General features: G+C 43.7%; 1 protein-coding gene across 2 annotated transcripts; it reads left to right on the top strand.

The window, feature by feature from the left end:
• Positions 1 to 2,711: 2,711 nt before the first annotated feature.
• Positions 2,712 to 18,715, top strand: LOC136519602 (wall-associated receptor kinase 1-like). 2 transcript variants are annotated; one of them, XM_066512991.1, is made up of 5 exons: positions 2,712 to 3,068; positions 3,231 to 3,651; positions 4,295 to 4,768; positions 16,942 to 17,097; positions 17,172 to 18,714. In XM_066512991.1, exons 1-5 carry the CDS (start codon positions 2,787 to 2,789, stop codon positions 18,419 to 18,421), a joined length of 2,583 nt encoding a protein of 860 aa, XP_066369088.1. In that variant the 5' UTR covers positions 2,712 to 2,786; the 3' UTR covers positions 18,422 to 18,714. The 2 variants fall into 2 exon arrangements, with proteins under 2 accessions (XP_066369088.1, XP_066369087.1); XM_066512990.1 differs by having other exon boundaries at positions 2,712 to 3,651; positions 17,172 to 18,715.
• Positions 18,716 to 19,598: the final 883 nt, after the last annotated feature.

Genomic DNA, 19,598 nt, shown 5'->3' with positions numbered 1-19,598 from the left:
TCTTAGAAAAATGCCCTACAACTTACGTTCATGAGTTCGTATAGTGACAAGTTTTTCCCATTGCAATGCACAGGCGAGTCCTTAACACGTTGCAACTAACACCTTGTCGGACTTTATTTAGATATTAGAATTATATCTTTATGGGTCCACAAAGAAAGTCGTTAACTCAATGTTTAACTGTACCAATGCATATACTATAAAATAGAAATTTTATGATATATTTACGATTAAATATTTCTACGTGCTTTGCAATGGGATGACAAACCGTCGGGATAGTATTTTAAAACTGATACAGACTCCATAGGGCATTATTATATTATTGCAGATGTTAACTTATATTATGGATGTCTTATTCAGCATATCATTTCCCATGAATATTCAGTAACTCTTTTCTTCCGTTGCAACGCACGTGCATATTTGCTAGTGGATACATATATCGTGAGCGCGGTGGCCGTGTTCGTATCTGAATCGAACTCGATGGTGGACGATAACATTAACATAAACATCTGTTCTCTACCTGTCTTCTGTCTTTCTTGTCTTTGTCTTTTGTTGCAACTATAAAAACGGTAATGCTTGGTTGAGGGCGTCTGTCCAGACGGACCAACCCCCGCGCGCATGACGACCTAGAAAAAAAGAAGTGGGGCGCGTAGTTGCAGTCAGGCGGGGCCCGCACCGGTCCTTTCTGTAGGGCAGCTCATGGGAGCTCGTGCGGCCACTCGTTCGGCGTGGAGCGCGGGGCAGGGCATGGGAGCGCATGCGGCCTTGCTCGGCATGGGGTGCATACGGCGCGTGGGGGGCTGTGCATGCATGGTGACCTGAGAGAGAAGGACCGGGAGAGAGAAGGAGTGCGGGCCCGCATACTACATGGCACCGAGCTCCGTATGTTTCATGCGTTTAGATGTATGTTTCATATGTTTAATCTGGTGTTGCATGTGTTTCATTAGGATGTTGTATGTGTTTCATCTGTGTGTTTCATATATTTAATATGGATGTTGCAAGTGTATGTTTTAAATGTTTCATCTGTTCTAGACGTATGTTGCAAGTGTTTTATTTGAATGATGCATATGTTTCAGTGGCTATATACATATATGTTGCAAGTGTCTATTCAAAATATTTCATTTGTTTCAGACATGTGTTGCAAGTGTTTTATCTGTATATTGCATATGTTGTAGTTGATATACACATGTTTCAAGCGTATGTTGCACATGTTTCACCTATTTCAGACGTATATTGTAGAAGTGCTTCATTTTGTGACATTAGCGGGCGCAGGAAGTGGACGCATGCGGAGGCGGTCCCTACGGCCGCAGCGGTCCCACGTGCGTGGCAAGCGAAGCGGGCGTGGGTGGTCCCTACCTGCATGCGCATCAGCAGACAAGAGGCGGGAATCAGCAGGCGCACAACTGCATGCGTAGGTGTACCAGCATTCTGAGGCAGGCGGTGCAGGCTTAGCAGCATGCGTGGCAGGTGAAACAGACGGGGCGGACGCATGCGTCCGGACGGGGTAGCCACACGACTATAAATAGACCGAGATGTTATCCTACAACCGGCCTCACCATTATGCTATCGATCGGGAGTTCCACGGAGCGAGTGGGCTTTCTTGTTATGCGTTGGCAGTTTGGCGCGCACTTCACATTGACAGGTGTGACCATCTTCAGGCACGGCCAGATGGAGTCGGCCAGCCGGTCCGTGAAGTTTACCGGCCGCCATCGAGTTTGATTCGGACATTCTCAACAAAAACAAAAGTTCGATTCAGATGCTGACACAGCCACCACCGCGCTCATAAGGTTCTTGGATTCATTTGTGTAAAAATTTCGGAGCGCGCCGAATTAGACGAAATTCAGAAAATTCGGACCGGTATCCACTATAAATTTGAATAAAATTTGAGCAAATTTGAAGCAAACATTCCCAAACTGTCAAACATGGCAATGGGCACGGAGAGCGTGCGTGCAGCGCCAGTGTGGAACGCGTAGACGAAGGGAAGGCTGGTGACGGCGCAATGGTGGCTGCATCGACAAGCGACGGCGCAGCACAAGCACCGGTGGCGCGGCGGCGGGCGCCGAGGTGCGGCCATGGCGCGGGGTTTTTTCTCCTGCCGGCTGTAACGACAGGAATTATACGCTCATTCCTGTCGGTTTATGATTCCTGACGGGAATTCCTGTCGGTCAGGCTGACAGTACACTGGAATCGCCGGTGGGTTTAGAACCGACAGGAGTTGCCATCAGCAATTATTTCCTGTCGGCCGCCTGTCAAGAATTCTCTGTTTTTTCTGTCAAGCTGTTCCTGACGGCTGCCCGTCAGGAATTATATTCCTGACGATTTTGTGTTCATTCCTGACGGTTTCTGGCCGACAGGAATTTTCGCTGTCTGGTAGTGTAACGACATAGACCGACAAATGTCTTTGTTTCTCTTGCTGGCACAAAGGATCAAAGGGCATCACGCACGAGCTGAGGTAATGCAGTTGCCAGCGGTAAACCCACCAAGTCTTACTACTACTATCCAACGATGTGGAAATAGGAGTTAACGTGAAAGCCACATGATAGTGTTAGTTTGTTTTCTACCGCTTGACTGGAGAATTGACATCCGTGGTCCTCAACCTCAAATGTGTACATCAGTACCTTATGATGAATGTTTAAGAAAAGAAGGGGGCTTTCTTGTTAAAAAATCCCTAGAATATAGTCACTAGCTAGACGGACTAGAAGAGAGAACAGCCCCCTTATTTACACACAATAGACTACCTCAAACAGAAACGCAGTGGAGTCGTTTCCGAATCAGTTTTGCCGTCGGAGATGAGCCGCCTCTATGTAACTCTCATTGTGATCATCTTTGGATTACTGCAGATGACAGGGCCAGGAGCATCTCTGAATCTCCACTCTAGTTCAAACTCCACGCACCCAAACTGCACGGAGAGATGTGGCAACGTGAGCATCCAATATCCTTTCGGCATCGAATCTGGCTGCTTCCGGCAGTCCGATTTCAGCCTCACCTGCAACGGCAGCGGCAGCAACCAGCCGCCCAAGATCTTTCTGCATGACGGCACCACCGAGGTCTTGGCTGATTCCGGTAACACGGTGGGTCTGTCATCGTTTATTGATGTAGCCATTTCCCATACCATCTTTATGGCACCTGGTATTCCTAGTTACAGCTTCTCGTGGAATCTCAGTTCTTTCACTATGCTTGATGGCTCATTCAACGTCACGGGGTGTGACTTCGATATATATCTTCAAAAACAGGACAGGAATGGTTCCATATCGTGGTGTACAAATAGCTGCCCCCAAAACATCACCGAGACGGTGGCTAGACAGAACTGCAACGGAACTGGCTGCTGCAGTGTTCACGTTGGAATTGGTGTTCGTGATTTCACGCTCAAATTTGTGCGCCACAATGGCACTAGAGCTGATCGCGATGCTCTTTCCAATCGAAGCTCCATGTGGGATAGAATTAATATTACCACCAACTGGGCCGAAATCTACTGGGATATAGTTGATCAACCGACATGCGCCAGAGCCAAGGAAAAAAATATAAACTATGCATGTGTCAGCAACCATAGCGAATGCTCTGACGAAGAATGGTCTGATCTTGGTTACGAATGTTATTGCAACAGTGGTTATGTAGGCAATCCCTATGTACTTGATGGCTGCAAGCGTGACGAAGGTGATTAATCCATTCTACCCAACTAATTTTTTTTTGCGAGTACCCAACTAATTAATTGTGAGGAGTAAGAATAGAAGCTTCCTTATGATTATCCTGATTGTGGTGACTTACTGTGGTCGTTGCTCGGCACTTGTCTCGCATGGCGCTGGCAAGTTGGTGTTGCAACTAAGGGTTGACCGCCCAAAAATAGTGGAGCTAGGGTGTTTGGGAGGAAATCCACTTCATAGAGCTAGAAAAAAGTAGAGTCGAGCAGTTCAAAATAGGTCTTGGGTAGTGAAAATTTATACAAAGAGCGCATACAAGGTATGTGAGTAGTGTCTATATATATCAAGTGAAGAATTCAACCATGTTTCCTATTATATATATAGTATCTATCATTATTTTCACCAGGTGATAGTAATGGAGTTGTTAGGCCCTAAACTTGTGCCAGTGATAGTAGAAACTAGGTCCGAGTGTGCTAGTAAACTTCTACTACTTCCTAGTAATTGGATTTCATATAGTTACTCCAACATCTGTTGCCATCAAATAGATTACCAAACTATGTCGTTAACTTACCTCTGACTGATTGTTGGATCATCATTTTACACTAAGACAACATGGAAAGTAATTACTACAGAAGCTCATGAATTGTTCACTAATGCAGGATATAGTCCAAGGCAACTAAAGGAAAATTGCTCCCAATGGTGTGGGAATATCAGTGTTCCATATCCCTTTGGTTTAGAGGAAGGTTGCTCTGCAAGGAAGCTATTTGAACTCAACTGCACAAATATGACATCGTCCATGCTCCAGTTCGATGATGGCCATGTTGTGGTCTATATAAATATTTCAGAGAGTCTTGTGGGCATCAGGTTTATCTCATATTTTGAAGATGAGATTGGGATAGATGTATCAGGAGAACCCGATCTTTTTGGTTTCGGGGAATCAGTGGTCTCGGTGCATTGGGCAGCTGCCAATCTTACATGTGAGGAGGCCCTAAAAAACAAGTCGCAATACGCATGTGTCAGTTTGAACAGCGAATGTTTAGGAGTTAACTCAAAGAATGATTATGTTGGATATCGATGCAAATGCTTAGATGGTTTCCAAGGAAATCCATATACCACCAGTAATGGTTGTGAAGGTACAATTGTGTTCCTCACCCTCACCCCTATCCAACTTCCATATTTTTCCTTTAATAACTATTAATAGTTTAGCGCCCACTTCAAAAATACAAAGTGGCCATTGGAAAATTTTCACTCTCCAACCTTTGATTTATAAGTAGGCATAGCATAGTTTTCATTTAAGTCCATGTCTTTGTATGAAGGATGGGGTCATCCATTATCTTCTCACTTCTCACTTTTTCATTGGGTTTGGGTAAGGAAATGAGTTGATCCACTACCACCTCATCCTCACAAGCTAATCATTAGTGTGTAAGCAAGAGGCATGGAGTGATCCCACCAAATTTTATGAGACGTAACTCATAATGTATCATCTCATCTTGGATGGGCTTGCTACTTAAGCTAAGCACCCCCTAAATATTTCAAATATTTTATACTTTCTTGACTGTCTACACTTTTGAGAAACACAAGTACATCGGGATCACATAAACACATACACATGAAAGTACATAGGGCGAAGTTAAACACTTCATATCCTATAGACAATGACGGAGTTTCCCACACCTTGTGTTCCTTCTTCTTGATATGAATCTTGGCTAATTCTAAACGGAAGGGGCTTATGATGTTTTAGAAGAGGTTTGGTCAATTTCTTATTTTAATAAACATTATGTGAAAAAACATACATAGATGATGCAAAATTAATTGATGGGTCCTTGTGACATGTAAGTATTACATAAAGAAAATCTTGTGACAGATGAAAAGAAGACCTGTCACTTATGAGGCCTTCGGGTTTGGGACTATGGATGAAAAAGGGATAGATATTTCATGATATCCCTCCGCCCTGAAAGGTTTTAAACCCTACTTGGATAATCCATATATGAATCCAGACATTTCATATCCATACCATATTCGAATCTGAATAGCAAAAGTTGGATTTCTAATACATATATGACATAGATATCAATATCCGTTGCATCTGACACTATTTGAGTTTGACTCTGAATCCTAGAAAGAAATGACTAACCGTATTCAGTGTCTATAATATCTATTCGTACCCATACGGTTTAGTCCCTATTTGTACTCAACAAAAGGGCCATCGGTAATAACATGTCGCTAATGTTGTTGCTTATATCACCCATCACTATAAATACTAGTTGTAACACCCTATGTATAAGATTCATTTACAACCCTACACCTATGTGGAATGAGCATGCATACACATAGCAAGTCTGAAAGGTCCTAATGGTTAGAGGGGGTGAATAGCCTATTAAAAAAATCTACAACAACACTTAACAAACCGGTTAGACAATTATGAGGTGAAACAAGTGTTGCGCTAGCCTACTAAAATAGCAAGCCACCTACCATAATTCTAGTTTATATAGTTTCTATCCATACAATAGCTATGACACTACACTAAGTTAGTGTGCTCTCAAAAGCTAACTAAAGAGCCACACTAACCAAACTAACAAGCTCTCACAACTAGCTACACTAAAGAGCTTGACAACTAGTTTGCGGTAATGTAAAGAGAGTGAGCAATATGTTTATACCGTCGTGTCGAGAAAGGAGCCAAACAATCACAAGAATGAAAACCAATGAAGACCAATCACCTCGGAATCAAATGATGAACACAATGATTTTTTACCGAGGTTCACTTGCTTGCCGACAAGCTACTCCTCGTTGTGGTGATTCACTCACTTAGAGGTTCACGCGCTAATTGGCATCACACGCCAAACCCTCAATAGGGTGCCGCACAACCAACACAAGATGGGGATCACACAAGCCACGAGCAATTCACTAGAGTACCTTTTGGCTCTCCGCCGGGGAAGGGTCAAGAACCCCTCACAATCACCACGATCGGAGCCGGAGACAATCACCACCCTCCGCTCGACGATCCTCGCTGCTCCAAGCCATCTTGGTGGTGGCAACCATCAAGAGTAACAAACGAATCCTGCAGCGAAACACGAACACCAAGTGCCTCTAGATGCAAACACTCAAGCAATGCACTTGGATTCTCTCCCAATCTCACAAAGATGATGAATCAATGATGGAGATGAGTGGGAGGGCTTTGGCTAAGCTCACAAGGTTACTATGTCAATGCAAATGGCTAAGAGGGTGAGCTTGAGCCGGCCATGGGGCTTAAATAGAAGCCCCCATGAAATAGAGCCATTGTACCCCTTCACTGGGCACAACATGGGGTGACCAGACGCTCCGGTCATATCGACCGGACGTTGGACCTCAGCGTCCGGTCATGCGATGCTTGCCACGTGTCCCCTCTCTTCAAATGTTGATCCCCCGATCTCAACGGTCAAGTGACGACCGGACGTAGCAGCTCAAAGTGACCGGACGCTGAACCCCAGCGTTCGGTCGTTTCTAGTAAGCATCTAGAGACGACTTTTCACGACCGGACGTGTCTGGTCATGCTTGACCGGACACAGCCTGCATCCGGCCAGTCACCTTCAACATTGTGTGTTGCCACGTTAGCAGGACCGGACGCAGCCTTTCAATGTCCGGTCAGTTTGTGACCCAGCATCCGGTCACTGCGTGACCAGTGACTAACTCCTTTTCACATCTATCTTCTTCACCCTTGCTCAAATGTGCCAACCACCAAGTGTATCACCTTGTGCACATGTGTTAACATATTTTCACAAACATTTTCAAGGGTGTTAGCACTCCACTAGATCCTAAATGCATATGCAATGAGTTAGAGCATCTAGTGACACTTTGATAACCGCATTTCGATACGAGTTTCACCCCTCTTAATAGTACGACTATCAAACCTAAATGTGATCACACTCTCTAAGTATCTTGATCACCAAAACAAAATAGCTTCTACCATTTATAACTTTGCCTTGAGCCTTTTGTTTTTCTCTTTCTTCTTTTCAAGTCCAAGTGCTTGATCATCACCATGTCATCACCATCATCATGTCATGGTCTTCATTTGCTTCATCACTTGGAATGTGCTACCTATCTCATGATCACTTGATAAACTAGGTTAGCACTTAGGGTTTCATCAATTCACCAAAACCAATCTAGAGCTTTCAATCTCTCCCTTTTTGGTAATTGATGACAACCCTTTCACAAAGATATGAATTGAAATTTAATTGAATCCATGTTGCTTGCCCAAGCATATTTACCATGTGTAAAAGGATATGGACAAGTTTCATGAACCCCAAATGGTAGCAATTGCTCCCCCTACATATGTGCTAAGAGTTTGGATTGTAACTTGCACATATGCTTAGATAGGAAATATAGGAGACAATGTCTACCAAATGATGCTAAGGTATAAAAGATTGACCTTTGAAGCGTGATACCAATCGGAGTGCACTATTATACCATCCTTCATCTTGAAGCTTGCAAACTTCTCTTTGAGAATGTATGCCTTTGCACCCTTCACGGCTTGAGTGCCCTCAAATGATTCCTCCAATTTCTTCCATGTCTCATGAGCTCTCTCAATATTCTTGATTTGCTCAAATATTCTTTCATCCAAAGCATCATGGATGACACTAAGAGCAATGTCATTATTCCTAGCACTACATCTAAATGCTACGCGACACACAAAATGCATATGGTGGGTCTTGATGTAGAGTTTTGGAAATATATATTTTCAAAATGGTCTTGTGGGAAAATAACTAGTCAGGGTTTTAATTTGTTGTAAAGTTTTGGAAATATATATTTTAGCTGGTCATGGGGCTAAAATAGAAGCCCCCACGAAATAGAGCCGTTGTACCCCTTCACTGGGCACAACACGGGGTGATCGGACGCTCCGGTCATATCGACCGGACGCTGGACCTCAGCGTCCGGTCACGCGATGCGTGCCACGTGTCTCCTCTCTTCAAATGTTGATCGCCTGATCTCAATGGTCAAGTGACGACTGGACATAGCAACTCAAAGTGACCGGACGCTGAACCCCAGCGTCCGGTCGTTTCCAGTAAGCATCCAGAGATGACTTTTCACGACCGAACACGTCCGGTCATGCTTGACCGGACATAGCCAGCGTCCAGTCAGTCACCTTCAACACTGTGTGTTGCCACGTCAGCAGGACCGGATGCAGGTTTCCAACATCCGATCAGTTTGTGACCTAGCGTCCGGTCACTGCGTGACCAGTGACTAACTCCTTTTCACCTCTATCTTCTTCACCCTTGCTCAAATGTGTCAACCACCAAGTGTATCACCTTGTGCACATGTGTTAGCATATTTTCACAAACATTTTTTAAGGGTGTTAGCACTCCACTAGATCCTAAATGCATATGCAATGAGTTAGAGCATCTAGTGGCACTTTGATAACCGCATTTCGATACGAGTTTCACCCCTCTTAATAGTACGGCTATCGAACCTAAATGTGATCACACTCTCTAAGTGTCTTGATCACCAAAACAAAATAGCTCCTACCATTTATACCTTTGCCTTGAGCCTTTTGTTTTTCTCTTTCTTCTTTTCAAGTCCAAGCGCTTGATCATCACCATGGCATCACCATCATCATGTCATGGTCTTCATTTGCTTCATCACTTGGAATATGCTACCTATCTCATGATCACTTGATAAACTAGGTTAGCACTTAGGGTTTCATCAATTCACCAAAACCAAACTAGAGCTTTCAAAGTCTCCTAGACTTTTGTCCTTGCTTCATGAGGTTAACCTAGAGGTTTTATGTTTAGAACGACAAGAATTATAAGATAGCCAGAACCTATTTAGACAACAAGGTAGGACTAATTCACATAATAGAACTCACGGGCTGAAGCCAAAACAATATTGGGACCTTATATTACACTATCTCCTTTATGTTTGACACTCTCGATAGCTTACTACATTCAAGACAAACAAATATCCAAAATATCCCCTCAATACCAAGATTAAAGACCTTTCAAGAGTTAGGCATCATCAAGAGTTTAGTGTGCATGATGGTGCTATGTTGATGAACAAATGGTCTAGAAAGCTTGGAAATGTAGTGACGAATCCAATGGAACAAGTTTTGCCTTAATCGGAGCTCATATGGACAAGTTAGAGGTGAAATTAGAAGAATGTACAGAAGAGACGGTCTCACCATGAGAAAAAGGAACTCATGAGACAATTGAAGATGTGTTAGTCTGGTGCCTCTATGTGGAGGGCACTATTGATGGCGACACACCAAACGGTCCGAGTAGTGATAGATGAGAGCAGCAAACAGTCGACACACAGATAAAACAAGCTATGGTTTCTGGGAACTAATGAAATGAATGCAATGGACATCTAGCTAAGTGTTTTTATGATCACAGGACAATTGCCAGGCGGAAGGTGGCTGTTGAAGATTGACTGTGTAGAGGACAATCCGGCTAGTGGAACATGGTGTTCACCAAACAAATGCTAGACAAGTGATGTCACCTAGTCGTTGCAAGTAATAGAACTAGCCATTGAAGGTGCATAGGAGACTGTGTAACTCTATTGCCATTGGTCGGTTGGGCTGTAACACCCGTGTTTTTGCATCATATTAAAATTCACTAAAAATTTGAACTTTTAAAACTTTACAACAAATTAAAACCTTGACTAGTTATTTTCCCGCAAGACCATTTTGAAAATATATATTTCTAAAACCCTACATCAAGACCCACCATATGCATTTTGTGTGTCGCGTAGCATTTAGATGTAGCACTAGGAATAACCCATAGGAATACAACATCGCTTCGCATTTAAATTCCATTGCCTGTACTTGTTTGCTTGAGTGTATGTTTGAATGCTTGCTCGCTTGATTGCTTCTGGAATTTATTTGCGGCACCAAAATAACTTCACTTAATTATTAATTGCATTTCTGAATATGGAATTAGATAATGCATCATGGATATAAATAGTATTTCACTAGGAATTATGACAGCCATCGCATTAGTAGATTATTGGCTCCCTTCCCAATTTCCATTTAGTTAATCTATATTCATTATGAATCTAGGAATAGAAGATTGTTACTTTTAACTTTCATTAGAATAGATATACTATTTAGCTATACTAGAATATTTGAGAATACATCATATAAGCATATATATATATACACACACACATATACATATATGGCATTTCTGGGAATTAGGATATAGGAAATCTGTGTACTCTCCCAAGTGGGCCAAGCCCAGCACCAGCCCTGCCCCAACTCGTCACCCTTCCCCTCCTTTCCTCCTTCTCCCCGCGATGGGCCGCCTCCGGCCCAGCGCTGCCACAGCCCGTCCACCTTCCCTTCACCCTTCTTCCCCTTCCCGCGATGGGCCTATGGCCGCTCGGCCCAGCGTGGCCCGCAGCCTGTCCCAGCCGCCCGAAGCAGCCATCCCCTTCCCTCCCTTCCTCCCACCGACACATAGGACCCACCCGTCAGCTCCATCTCCTCCAAAGGTCAACGGTGGCACTGTGGGCACGTCGTCGCCGCCGCCGACCAACCACCTCCCATCGTTGACGCCGTACCCCTCCACGTCGCCTCCGCGTCCCGCCGTCGCCAGCTCACGCCACCCCGTGCGCCCCTGGTCTCTGCCGCCGCTGCCAGAAAATATCTCTGCTGCCGGAGATAGCCTCCCTCTCCGAGCAGACCTACGCGCGGCTATAAATAGCCAGCCGCGGCCTGTCGAGGAGTCTCACCCCATCGAGCTCTCCGCGTTAAGGTCGCCGCCGTCGCCGTGCTCTGCTCGTCTCCTTTCCCCCCTCCTCTTCCTTCCCGATTCTTCCCTGCTTTCTTTTCCTTCCCCCTCTCCTCCGTTCCTTGCTCCGCTCGAAGCCGAGCGTGAGAGCGGGCCGAGGCATTGCCGTCGCACCCGTCTCCGCTCGCCGGAGCCGAGGCGACCACCGTCGCCGCGCCTTGCTCTCCCCCTTCTCTCTCCGCTTCCCCTCCGCCGTGTTCGCCGCCGCCGCGCTACCCGCTGCCAGAGCGCCGCGCCACCGCCACTCTACCCCATGCCATGCTCCCTCCTCTCCCTCCTTTCCCCTCCCTCATTTTCCCCTCTCGCTCTCTTTCTGCTTGCTTGATTTGGGGATGGGGACGACCCAAGCCGGTCAAGGGAACCCGAGACCATCCCCAGGCCACGCCGCCCAGCCCTATGGCCGCGAGCCATGTCACCATTCGGGACCCACGCGTCAGTCGCTGAGTCATGGTAAATTGCTAAGGGCACACAGGGAATCGTACACAGAGTGTTAAAAAGGTAAGTTATTAATTGCATAAAAATTCCTAGAAATTTTCTAAATAAACTAGATTCATCCTAGATCATGCCTAGATAGTTTGCCACTCATCTTCATTAGCCAAAATTGTAGGAATAATTACCATGCTCATTTCCATTCGCGTTTAGTCAATAAACTTAGATAATTTATAACTCATTCATTTTAATTCCGAATTACGTAATTCTTTCACCATAAATCTTCTAGGATAAAACCCTACATGATCATACCTTGAATCCTGATTATTGGTGCACACTTAAATTCTAGATTGATTGCTTTCCTGTTTATAATTAGAGTAAATAGCGATTATAGATAAAGCCCTTCGCCGTAGTAGTAGTAAACCCGTATATTCGCATATGTGTATGTACCATGACACATACCCGAATATATCAGTACCCAATCACCTAAAATAAGTAGACGCCTATGCATACGTAGGTATGCCCGATACCTAGGTGTACATCTATATATGACTAACCCTAGCAACCTAGTTAAACAATATTAGATAATTACGCGAATACACCACTAACCCTAGTCGTAGCCTAGCCCACCAACCTAACCCTAGTCACACGCACATGCCTATGCGTATGCGTCGCTAACCCCGGTGGACCTGTAGAGACCAACCAGGTCATTTATGATGACTTGGTCAGTTTTCTCTTTCAGGTTCACATAATAGTGAACCATAATAATGTGGTCTAGTTTTCCATCAGACCAACCACCCACCCTGACCTAACCCATAGAAGCCCAACCTTATGGATGGAATACCTCTATCCAAACCTTACTTCAGATTGACATAATAGTGATAACCCCAGTAAACCCACCCATCGCCTAATAGGACCAACCCACCTAGGATCGATTGATTGCCTATGCTTGTTTTACATGCCTTGCTTGTTATTTTCCTTGTTTGTGTTCTATTGTTTGTCGACTCTAGACCACGTAGGATAGAAGACATGAGAGAACCCGATGGAGTTTTGAAGATAGGAACAGGAGACATAGGAATTGGACGAGTATATAATCGTCAGTGAATAGAGGCAAGTCCTAACACCCACCTACCCCTTCCCTCCACTTTAACCACCATCCCTTAACCACCTCCCTACCACCACTACCATATATTGCAAACCTCCACCATAAACCCACTACCATCCACCTCCACTAAATAATAACCCAACCTACACCACTTGAAACCCATGAAACTATAAATATGAACTTAATTACGATAGTGTGACAAGGTAATGGGTACCTTGATAAACTTGACGACAAACTATGAATTCAAAATTGGTAAAACTTGACTAAACCCCGACATGGGGCGAGTAGGGGGTAATTTATGTGGGATAAATTACCTCGGCAGGAATGCCTGGAGAAGATTCTAGTGGGAGATACTCGCCTCGGTCACATAAGGACCGGTTCGTAGTCCCTCTCGCCTAGTGAGTCATTACGTACATCCACATGTCTATATGGGTAGGCATGATCCCACACCCCATTAGATAGAAGTATAGCTTCTATTAGGAGGCCAATGTAGGCAACGAAAGATCAGGAGCTGGCACGGGGGATAGGTTTTCTTCCATGTCTGGTTGGTGTGGATGCTATGTGATCTTCCACGTTAAGCGTTAGGTACGTTAAGCGTTAGGTTTTTAGGTCGTGTTCGAGCCAATGTTTTCTTAGCCGTGTTTGAGCCATGTCTTTCTTTTGTGATGATTTGGTATCATCACATTTGGGTGGATTTGGTATCTTCCCGGTTTTGTGTTTCCAACCCCTAGGAAGCCATAGTAGAGATTATATAGAAATCTAGGTTAGTTTCCGAGCGGGTACGGGATCTCGTTAGGCCTGTCTAAGCCATGACGATGGTGTCGGACTGTGTCTATCGTGTGGGGAAATTTGTACACCTCTGCAAAGTTAACTAAATCTATTCGAATAGCCACGTCCTTGGAATGGGAAAATGCTAGGATGAGATACTAGGATTAGACTTCCACAACTATCTGGTAAGATGCATTTTTACTAATTTGGTAACAATAATGAGCATCGGGGACTGGTGAGAATGTCAATACTCTACCGGGGCCCAAACTATAATTATAATTACTTTACCCTACCACTTTTACCTATACCTATCCACCTCAACTACATCAACCACCATAACCCACCTCCACCATATAGCCTTCCCTATCCACCACTCCTCCACCCAAGTTCAGGGTTTGCTGAGTACTTTATATACTCAACCCCCTCCATCTACATTTTTAGGAGTTAAGCCACATGAGGACATACCTAGGTGGAACATCTAGAGCTACACAAGGATGGGATACTCGGAGTATACTCGAGGACGGAGTCATACGAGAGAGTTACACTAGGACTACAACGATTGCGATATAGGAACATGCTATAGGAATAAGTCTAGGGTTACGTCCGCACTCCAAGTTGCCTGTAGGAAATTGAGCCACGATGACATAGGACCATTGTCTTAGAACTCTGATGTACGATATAAGGCTATTGGCCCAAGCTATGTAAACCAAAAACCATGTAGCATGTTTTCCCCATTAGCAATAAAAGTATGGGTTTTTTATATCAAACTTGTTGAGTTGTGCGTATCAGCTACTGATCCAGGGATTGATACATATGCACAGTGTACCCTAGAATTAGGGGACCAACATGGGCAAACACCATGATCAAAAGATACTTGGTATACCTTGGTGGATCTCCAACATGGACTAGGGGTTGCATTTTTTCATTTGATACTATGGGATAAAAACGATTGTCTCTTTGACAATCTATCTTGCATTACTTACTTGTTCTACCTTGGGTGTTAGTGTTAATTTTGTTCATGAACCATGCGTGTGACAACTAGGATTGCATGCTTGAGTGTGCTTAGCTATAGGGCTCAATTTTGCAACTAAAGACAATATCTTAGTGTGCCCTTTGCTAAAGACATGTCTAGTGTGATTGCCCTAAGGACTTGATGTTAGTGTGAAACTTTTAGTCCTTAGGAAAGAAGCACAAGTGGGGTGTGATAGAATTGCATAGGCTAAGGTTTGTTGCGAGTTAAAATTTTAGAGCCCCAATCCCCCTCTTGGGGCCATTCAGTCCTTACACGACCTAGCTCCCACGTGTAGTGAGCCAACATATACATAGCACATATCTTACACTTTCATCCTCACTTCATGTAAAAGGGTTAACATAGAGGTGCAAAGTTTAGAATGGCAAAGATCATAAGCTAGTCCAAATCTATTTAGACAATGGCTCGCTCCCCTCCGCCACTACTAGCGCCTCTCCTCAACCATCAGCTCCTATACCACCACCATGGGCCATGCTCATTCCCGAATCACCACCGTAGGCCCCTCCTCTATCATGGGTCCATGCCCTATGCATAACTTTCCATCACTGACTTCTCATCCACCACCACCAGCTCATGCTCATCCCAGTCCACCACTGGCCTTCCTTCCTATGTCCATGCCCATACCTAGTTTTGAGTGCATCAAAACCACCACCGCCTTCTCTTTCTCTTTATATGCTTGTGTACCATATGTGAATGTTGTGTCATGCATTGAAATGTCTTGGATGAAACGGTAGTTGAATGCCCTATACTATAATCACCAATTCGCATTCCACCAACGATCTAGTCACCAGGACTAGTTTTGTAGCTATGCATCTAGCCCTAGAAACTATATGGTAAAAATAAACAAACACCATACAACACACAATAGTTTAGGGGCAATAAGGTCAGAAGAAAGATTAACTCAAGTAAAAGTAACAAGATACATATAAATGTCACCTACAATTATATCTTGAAGATCAATCTAGATAATGTCATGAAGCTCCGAAGGATCAACCACATAGGAAGATCATATCGAATCCTTGCAGTACCGCCATTGTTGCTTGATTTGTAGTGTTGGCACGGTGTTGCCTCCTAGTACGAGGGTTCCCTTCACAACCCTTTGTTTTTTGTTCGCAAAAAATCTCTACCCTAATCGACGTATATGAAATATATAAGGTCTAAAGAAAAATAGTGCAATATGGGGTATGGTTTCTCCATGTGCACACAACGCCAAGCGGTGCTGTGTGATGCCTGGCCCAAATTCCTTTCTCTCCGTTGAAGGTTGCTTTGTTAGCAAAGGATTGACTTGGTAGCTTCCACTGCGGTGGCATCGGGCGGTGTGTGGGCACCTGTGCGAGCAAGGGGGGACAACGGAAACGTCAAAACTAGTAAGCTAATTACTCACAAGCATTTCACCAAACACCTTATGTGCATATAACAAAACAACACAATAACATCGATTCTCCAAACATGGTGTTATCCAAACTTCACAATAAGGAATATACTTGCAAAGATCAGCTCACTAACACATCAATTCCCATCATCAACATCCCAAAGAACCCATGTATGCCTCATATATCAAATCATACCATACACCACTTGAAGAAAGTGGAACCAATAGAAAGCAAGATAGTGAGCAATCAACATATATGGCAAGAAAAATACTGAATCACAAGTAGACACCAAGATTTACAGGAAACCCTTGCAGGGAAAAGCCAGCTTATATGATGAAGCAGCACGAAACGGTCATAGAGATATTCGTGTTGGTCCGTATTATGACTTTACGAGTTAGCATGGATTATGTTAGTCAAAACTGTATCACAATCCTTTAAAACCCGTTGCTTTCGAGATCCTGGTAGACCATTTTGCATAATAGTATAGCAAAATAAACTCTGATTATGAAGGATTTTTGGATGCCTGAGAACAATTTCTTAAACATCATAAAATATTTTTTTTTCACGAACAACTTGCGCGTTTTTCATTAAGAGGGGAGACATCATAAAATATTTGGCAATACATAGAATGATATGTGAAGCTTCTCTCAATTCATCCGCTGGATATATGCTTCGCCTTATGCGCTATTGCTTCCAGTAAGAACACTAGGGAAAGCTATTACCATCTTAAACATTTTCGTGTATTGTCTGAAACTGAGATAAAATATTTACTTCCATTTTAGCAATGTTGTTTGCCTTTTTATATCATGCTTTCACATTTTACAGTTATTTATATTTCTAGATATCGATGAGTGTCAAATACCAGGCATTTGCAAAGAGAACGAGGTATGCCACAATGTTGCGGGGAGCTATGATTGCACCAAATGCCCTGGTAAAACAGAGTACGATGCAACAACTAAGCAGTGCACAGCAACAAAACGACAGAATCTTCTTTTGGGTATGTTCTCTTCGGTTTTCTGAACTAAGTTCTAGTAATAAATCACAGTATGAAATTGGCAAAAATCTTCGTAGGTGTGATCATTGGGCTTTGTGTTGGCTTTGGCATTCTACTATCTTGCTTGGGAGGGATGCTTCTCATCCGTAGATGGAAAAGGGACATTCAAAGAAAACTACGGAGAAAATACTTCACAAAAAACCAAGGACTTCTCCTAGAACAACTAATATCATCTGATGAGAATGCTAGCAACAAGACAAAGATTTTTTCTCTAGAAGAGCTCAAAAAGGCTACAAATGACTTTGATACATCACGTATACTTGGACGTGGAGGCCATGGAATGGTTTACAAAGGTATCTTGTCAGATCAGCGTGTAGTAGCAATAAAAATTTCAAAGATCATGGAGCAAGATGAAATCGATAATTTTATCAATGAGGTCGCCATTCTTTCTCAGATAAATCACCGCAACATAGTACGGCTCTTCGGATGTTGCCTTGAAACTGAGGTCCCGCTTCTTGTGTATGATTTTGTATCTAATGGTTCTTTGTTCGAAATTCTCCATGCTGATGCAAGCAACGATTTCCAATTGTCCTGGGATGATTGCTTGAGGATTGCATCAGAGGCTGCAGGAGCACTTTATTATCTCCATTCTTCAGCTTCAGTATCAATCTTCCACCGTGATGTGAAGTCTTCGAATATACTTTTGGATGGAAACTACACTGCAAAAGTTTCAGATTTTGGTGCGTCAAGATTGGTTCCTATTGATCAAACCCATGTTGTTACAAATGTTCAGGGCACTTTTGGGTACTTAGATCCTGAGTACTACCACACTGGGCAATTAAATGAGAAAAGTGATGTGTATAGCTTTGGAGTGGTACTTGTGGAGCTGCTCCTTCGAAAGAAACCAGTTTTTACAAATGAGACCGGGACAAAGCAAAATTTGTCCAACTACTTCCTTTGGGAAAAAAAGATGAAACCAATTACAGAGATAGTGGCTACTCAAGTTCTTGAGGAAGCAACAGAGGAAGAAATTAACATAGTTGCCTCCCTTGCTGAGAAGTGCTTGAGACTCCGCCATGAAGAAAGACCTACAATGAAGCTAGTAGAAATGACTCTACAATTTTTGCGAGCAGAACGGTTGAACTCAAGAAGTGCTGTTCCTGCGAGCAAGCAAGAGTTGGAAGAACTTTTATGTCCAAGCACTTCCTATTCCGACTCATTGGCTTCTGACTCCTTGATGGACAATAAAGCTACTACATCATCCCAACAATCAAAGGGATATTATAGCTTGGAGCAGGAGTTTGCTTCTTCTACTCTGCTGCGTTAGATGTGTAGTGTACACTGTACTTATTCTAGTTATTAATCTGTGTGGGTGGTGTACAGATTAAGTAAAAACTAAAATACTGGAACGACTTTGGTGCGCCTATATGGCCCCCAAACTCGGACGTTGTGTACTTATACGATAATAGCCATGTAAATAGGTGTTTAAACTGGGTTGTTCGAATGGATATATATGTAAGAAAGTCAACGGTGTATCATGGGCTCCTTGTAATGATGGAAATAATGAAACAAACATGGTTTTGTAACTAGTAAATATGTAACAAATATCCATAGAATTTATCATTTGCACTTAAGTAATTGGTGTCTCTGAATTTGAGTGAGTCTACTATTTTCTTTTACTTATGGAAATATTAGTGTGATTAATTGAAATTGACTAATTGTAAAATTACATGTTATTCTGTCACGAAAAAGTATAATAACAACGTGAGCAAACGTAACAGCCCCTTGAAACGGATTATTACACATTCTTTAGTTCATTGCTTCATTACTAATAAGCTGCCGAAAGCACTCTCTAGTAGTAGATATCATCTTCATCTCTATTCTGCGACAACAAGACTATATTGTCAGCAATAGGCAGGAAGTAGAAGCAATTTGGGTAAGGATCAGACGAACAGCACGGAAATCAGGCGAGAAGGAAAGGCTGGAAGGAGGAGTGCTTAGAGTTTAGAGTCTGTTTACAAGATTCATCGTAATCCTCTCTCTCGCTCCTCGCGTCTCTTTTACACGGCTTTCGCCCGAAGGTCCTCGCAGGCACAGTCACAGCCAATCCGCGCCAGCCAGACTCACGTTGGGCCGGCGAACGCATTTCCCAGTCCGTGGCACCTGGGCCGCTTCTTCTGAAGTCTCCACCGTAGATGGGCCTCTAACATCCCCCGGTCCTTGGAAGCCTGCTTGTCCCCAAGCAGGAGCTCTGGGAAATGCTTGACGCAGCTGCAGCAAATTTTCCCAAGTTGCCATGTCCGACGGTCAGCCAGACTAGAGGATGAGGCCTTGCTCCACCGAACCATTAGCAGTAGGCATGACCCGATGCTGCAAAACTTCCATAGGAACCCGAGGCAACTCAATGTCAGCTGGTAGAGAAGGAGATACCTGGGCTTGAGGGAGAACTGCAGCTTTCAATTGGGACACATGAAACACCGGGTGGATTGTAGCAGAACTGGGCA

Source organism: Miscanthus floridulus, chromosome 18 (assembly GCF_019320115.1).
Source record: "Miscanthus floridulus cultivar M001 chromosome 18, ASM1932011v1, whole genome shotgun sequence".
NCBI lineage: Eukaryota > Viridiplantae > Streptophyta > Magnoliopsida > Poales > Poaceae > Miscanthus > Miscanthus floridulus.
This window is presented reverse-complemented; position numbering and strand designations above follow the sequence as displayed.

Excerpts from the sequence above, each read along its gene's own strand:
- LOC136519602 (XM_066512990.1), top strand. The coding sequence starts at position 2,787 with ATGAGCCGCCTCTATGTAACTCTCATTGTGATCATCTTTGGATTACTG. Across the intron at positions 3,652-4,294 it reads TGGCTGCAAGCGTGACGAAG|GATATAGTCCAAGGCAACTA; the intron begins GTGATTAATCCA and ends TCACTAATGCAG. Across the intron at positions 4,769-16,941 it reads CACCAGTAATGGTTGTGAAG|ATATCGATGAGTGTCAAATA; the intron begins GTACAATTGTGT and ends TTATATTTCTAG.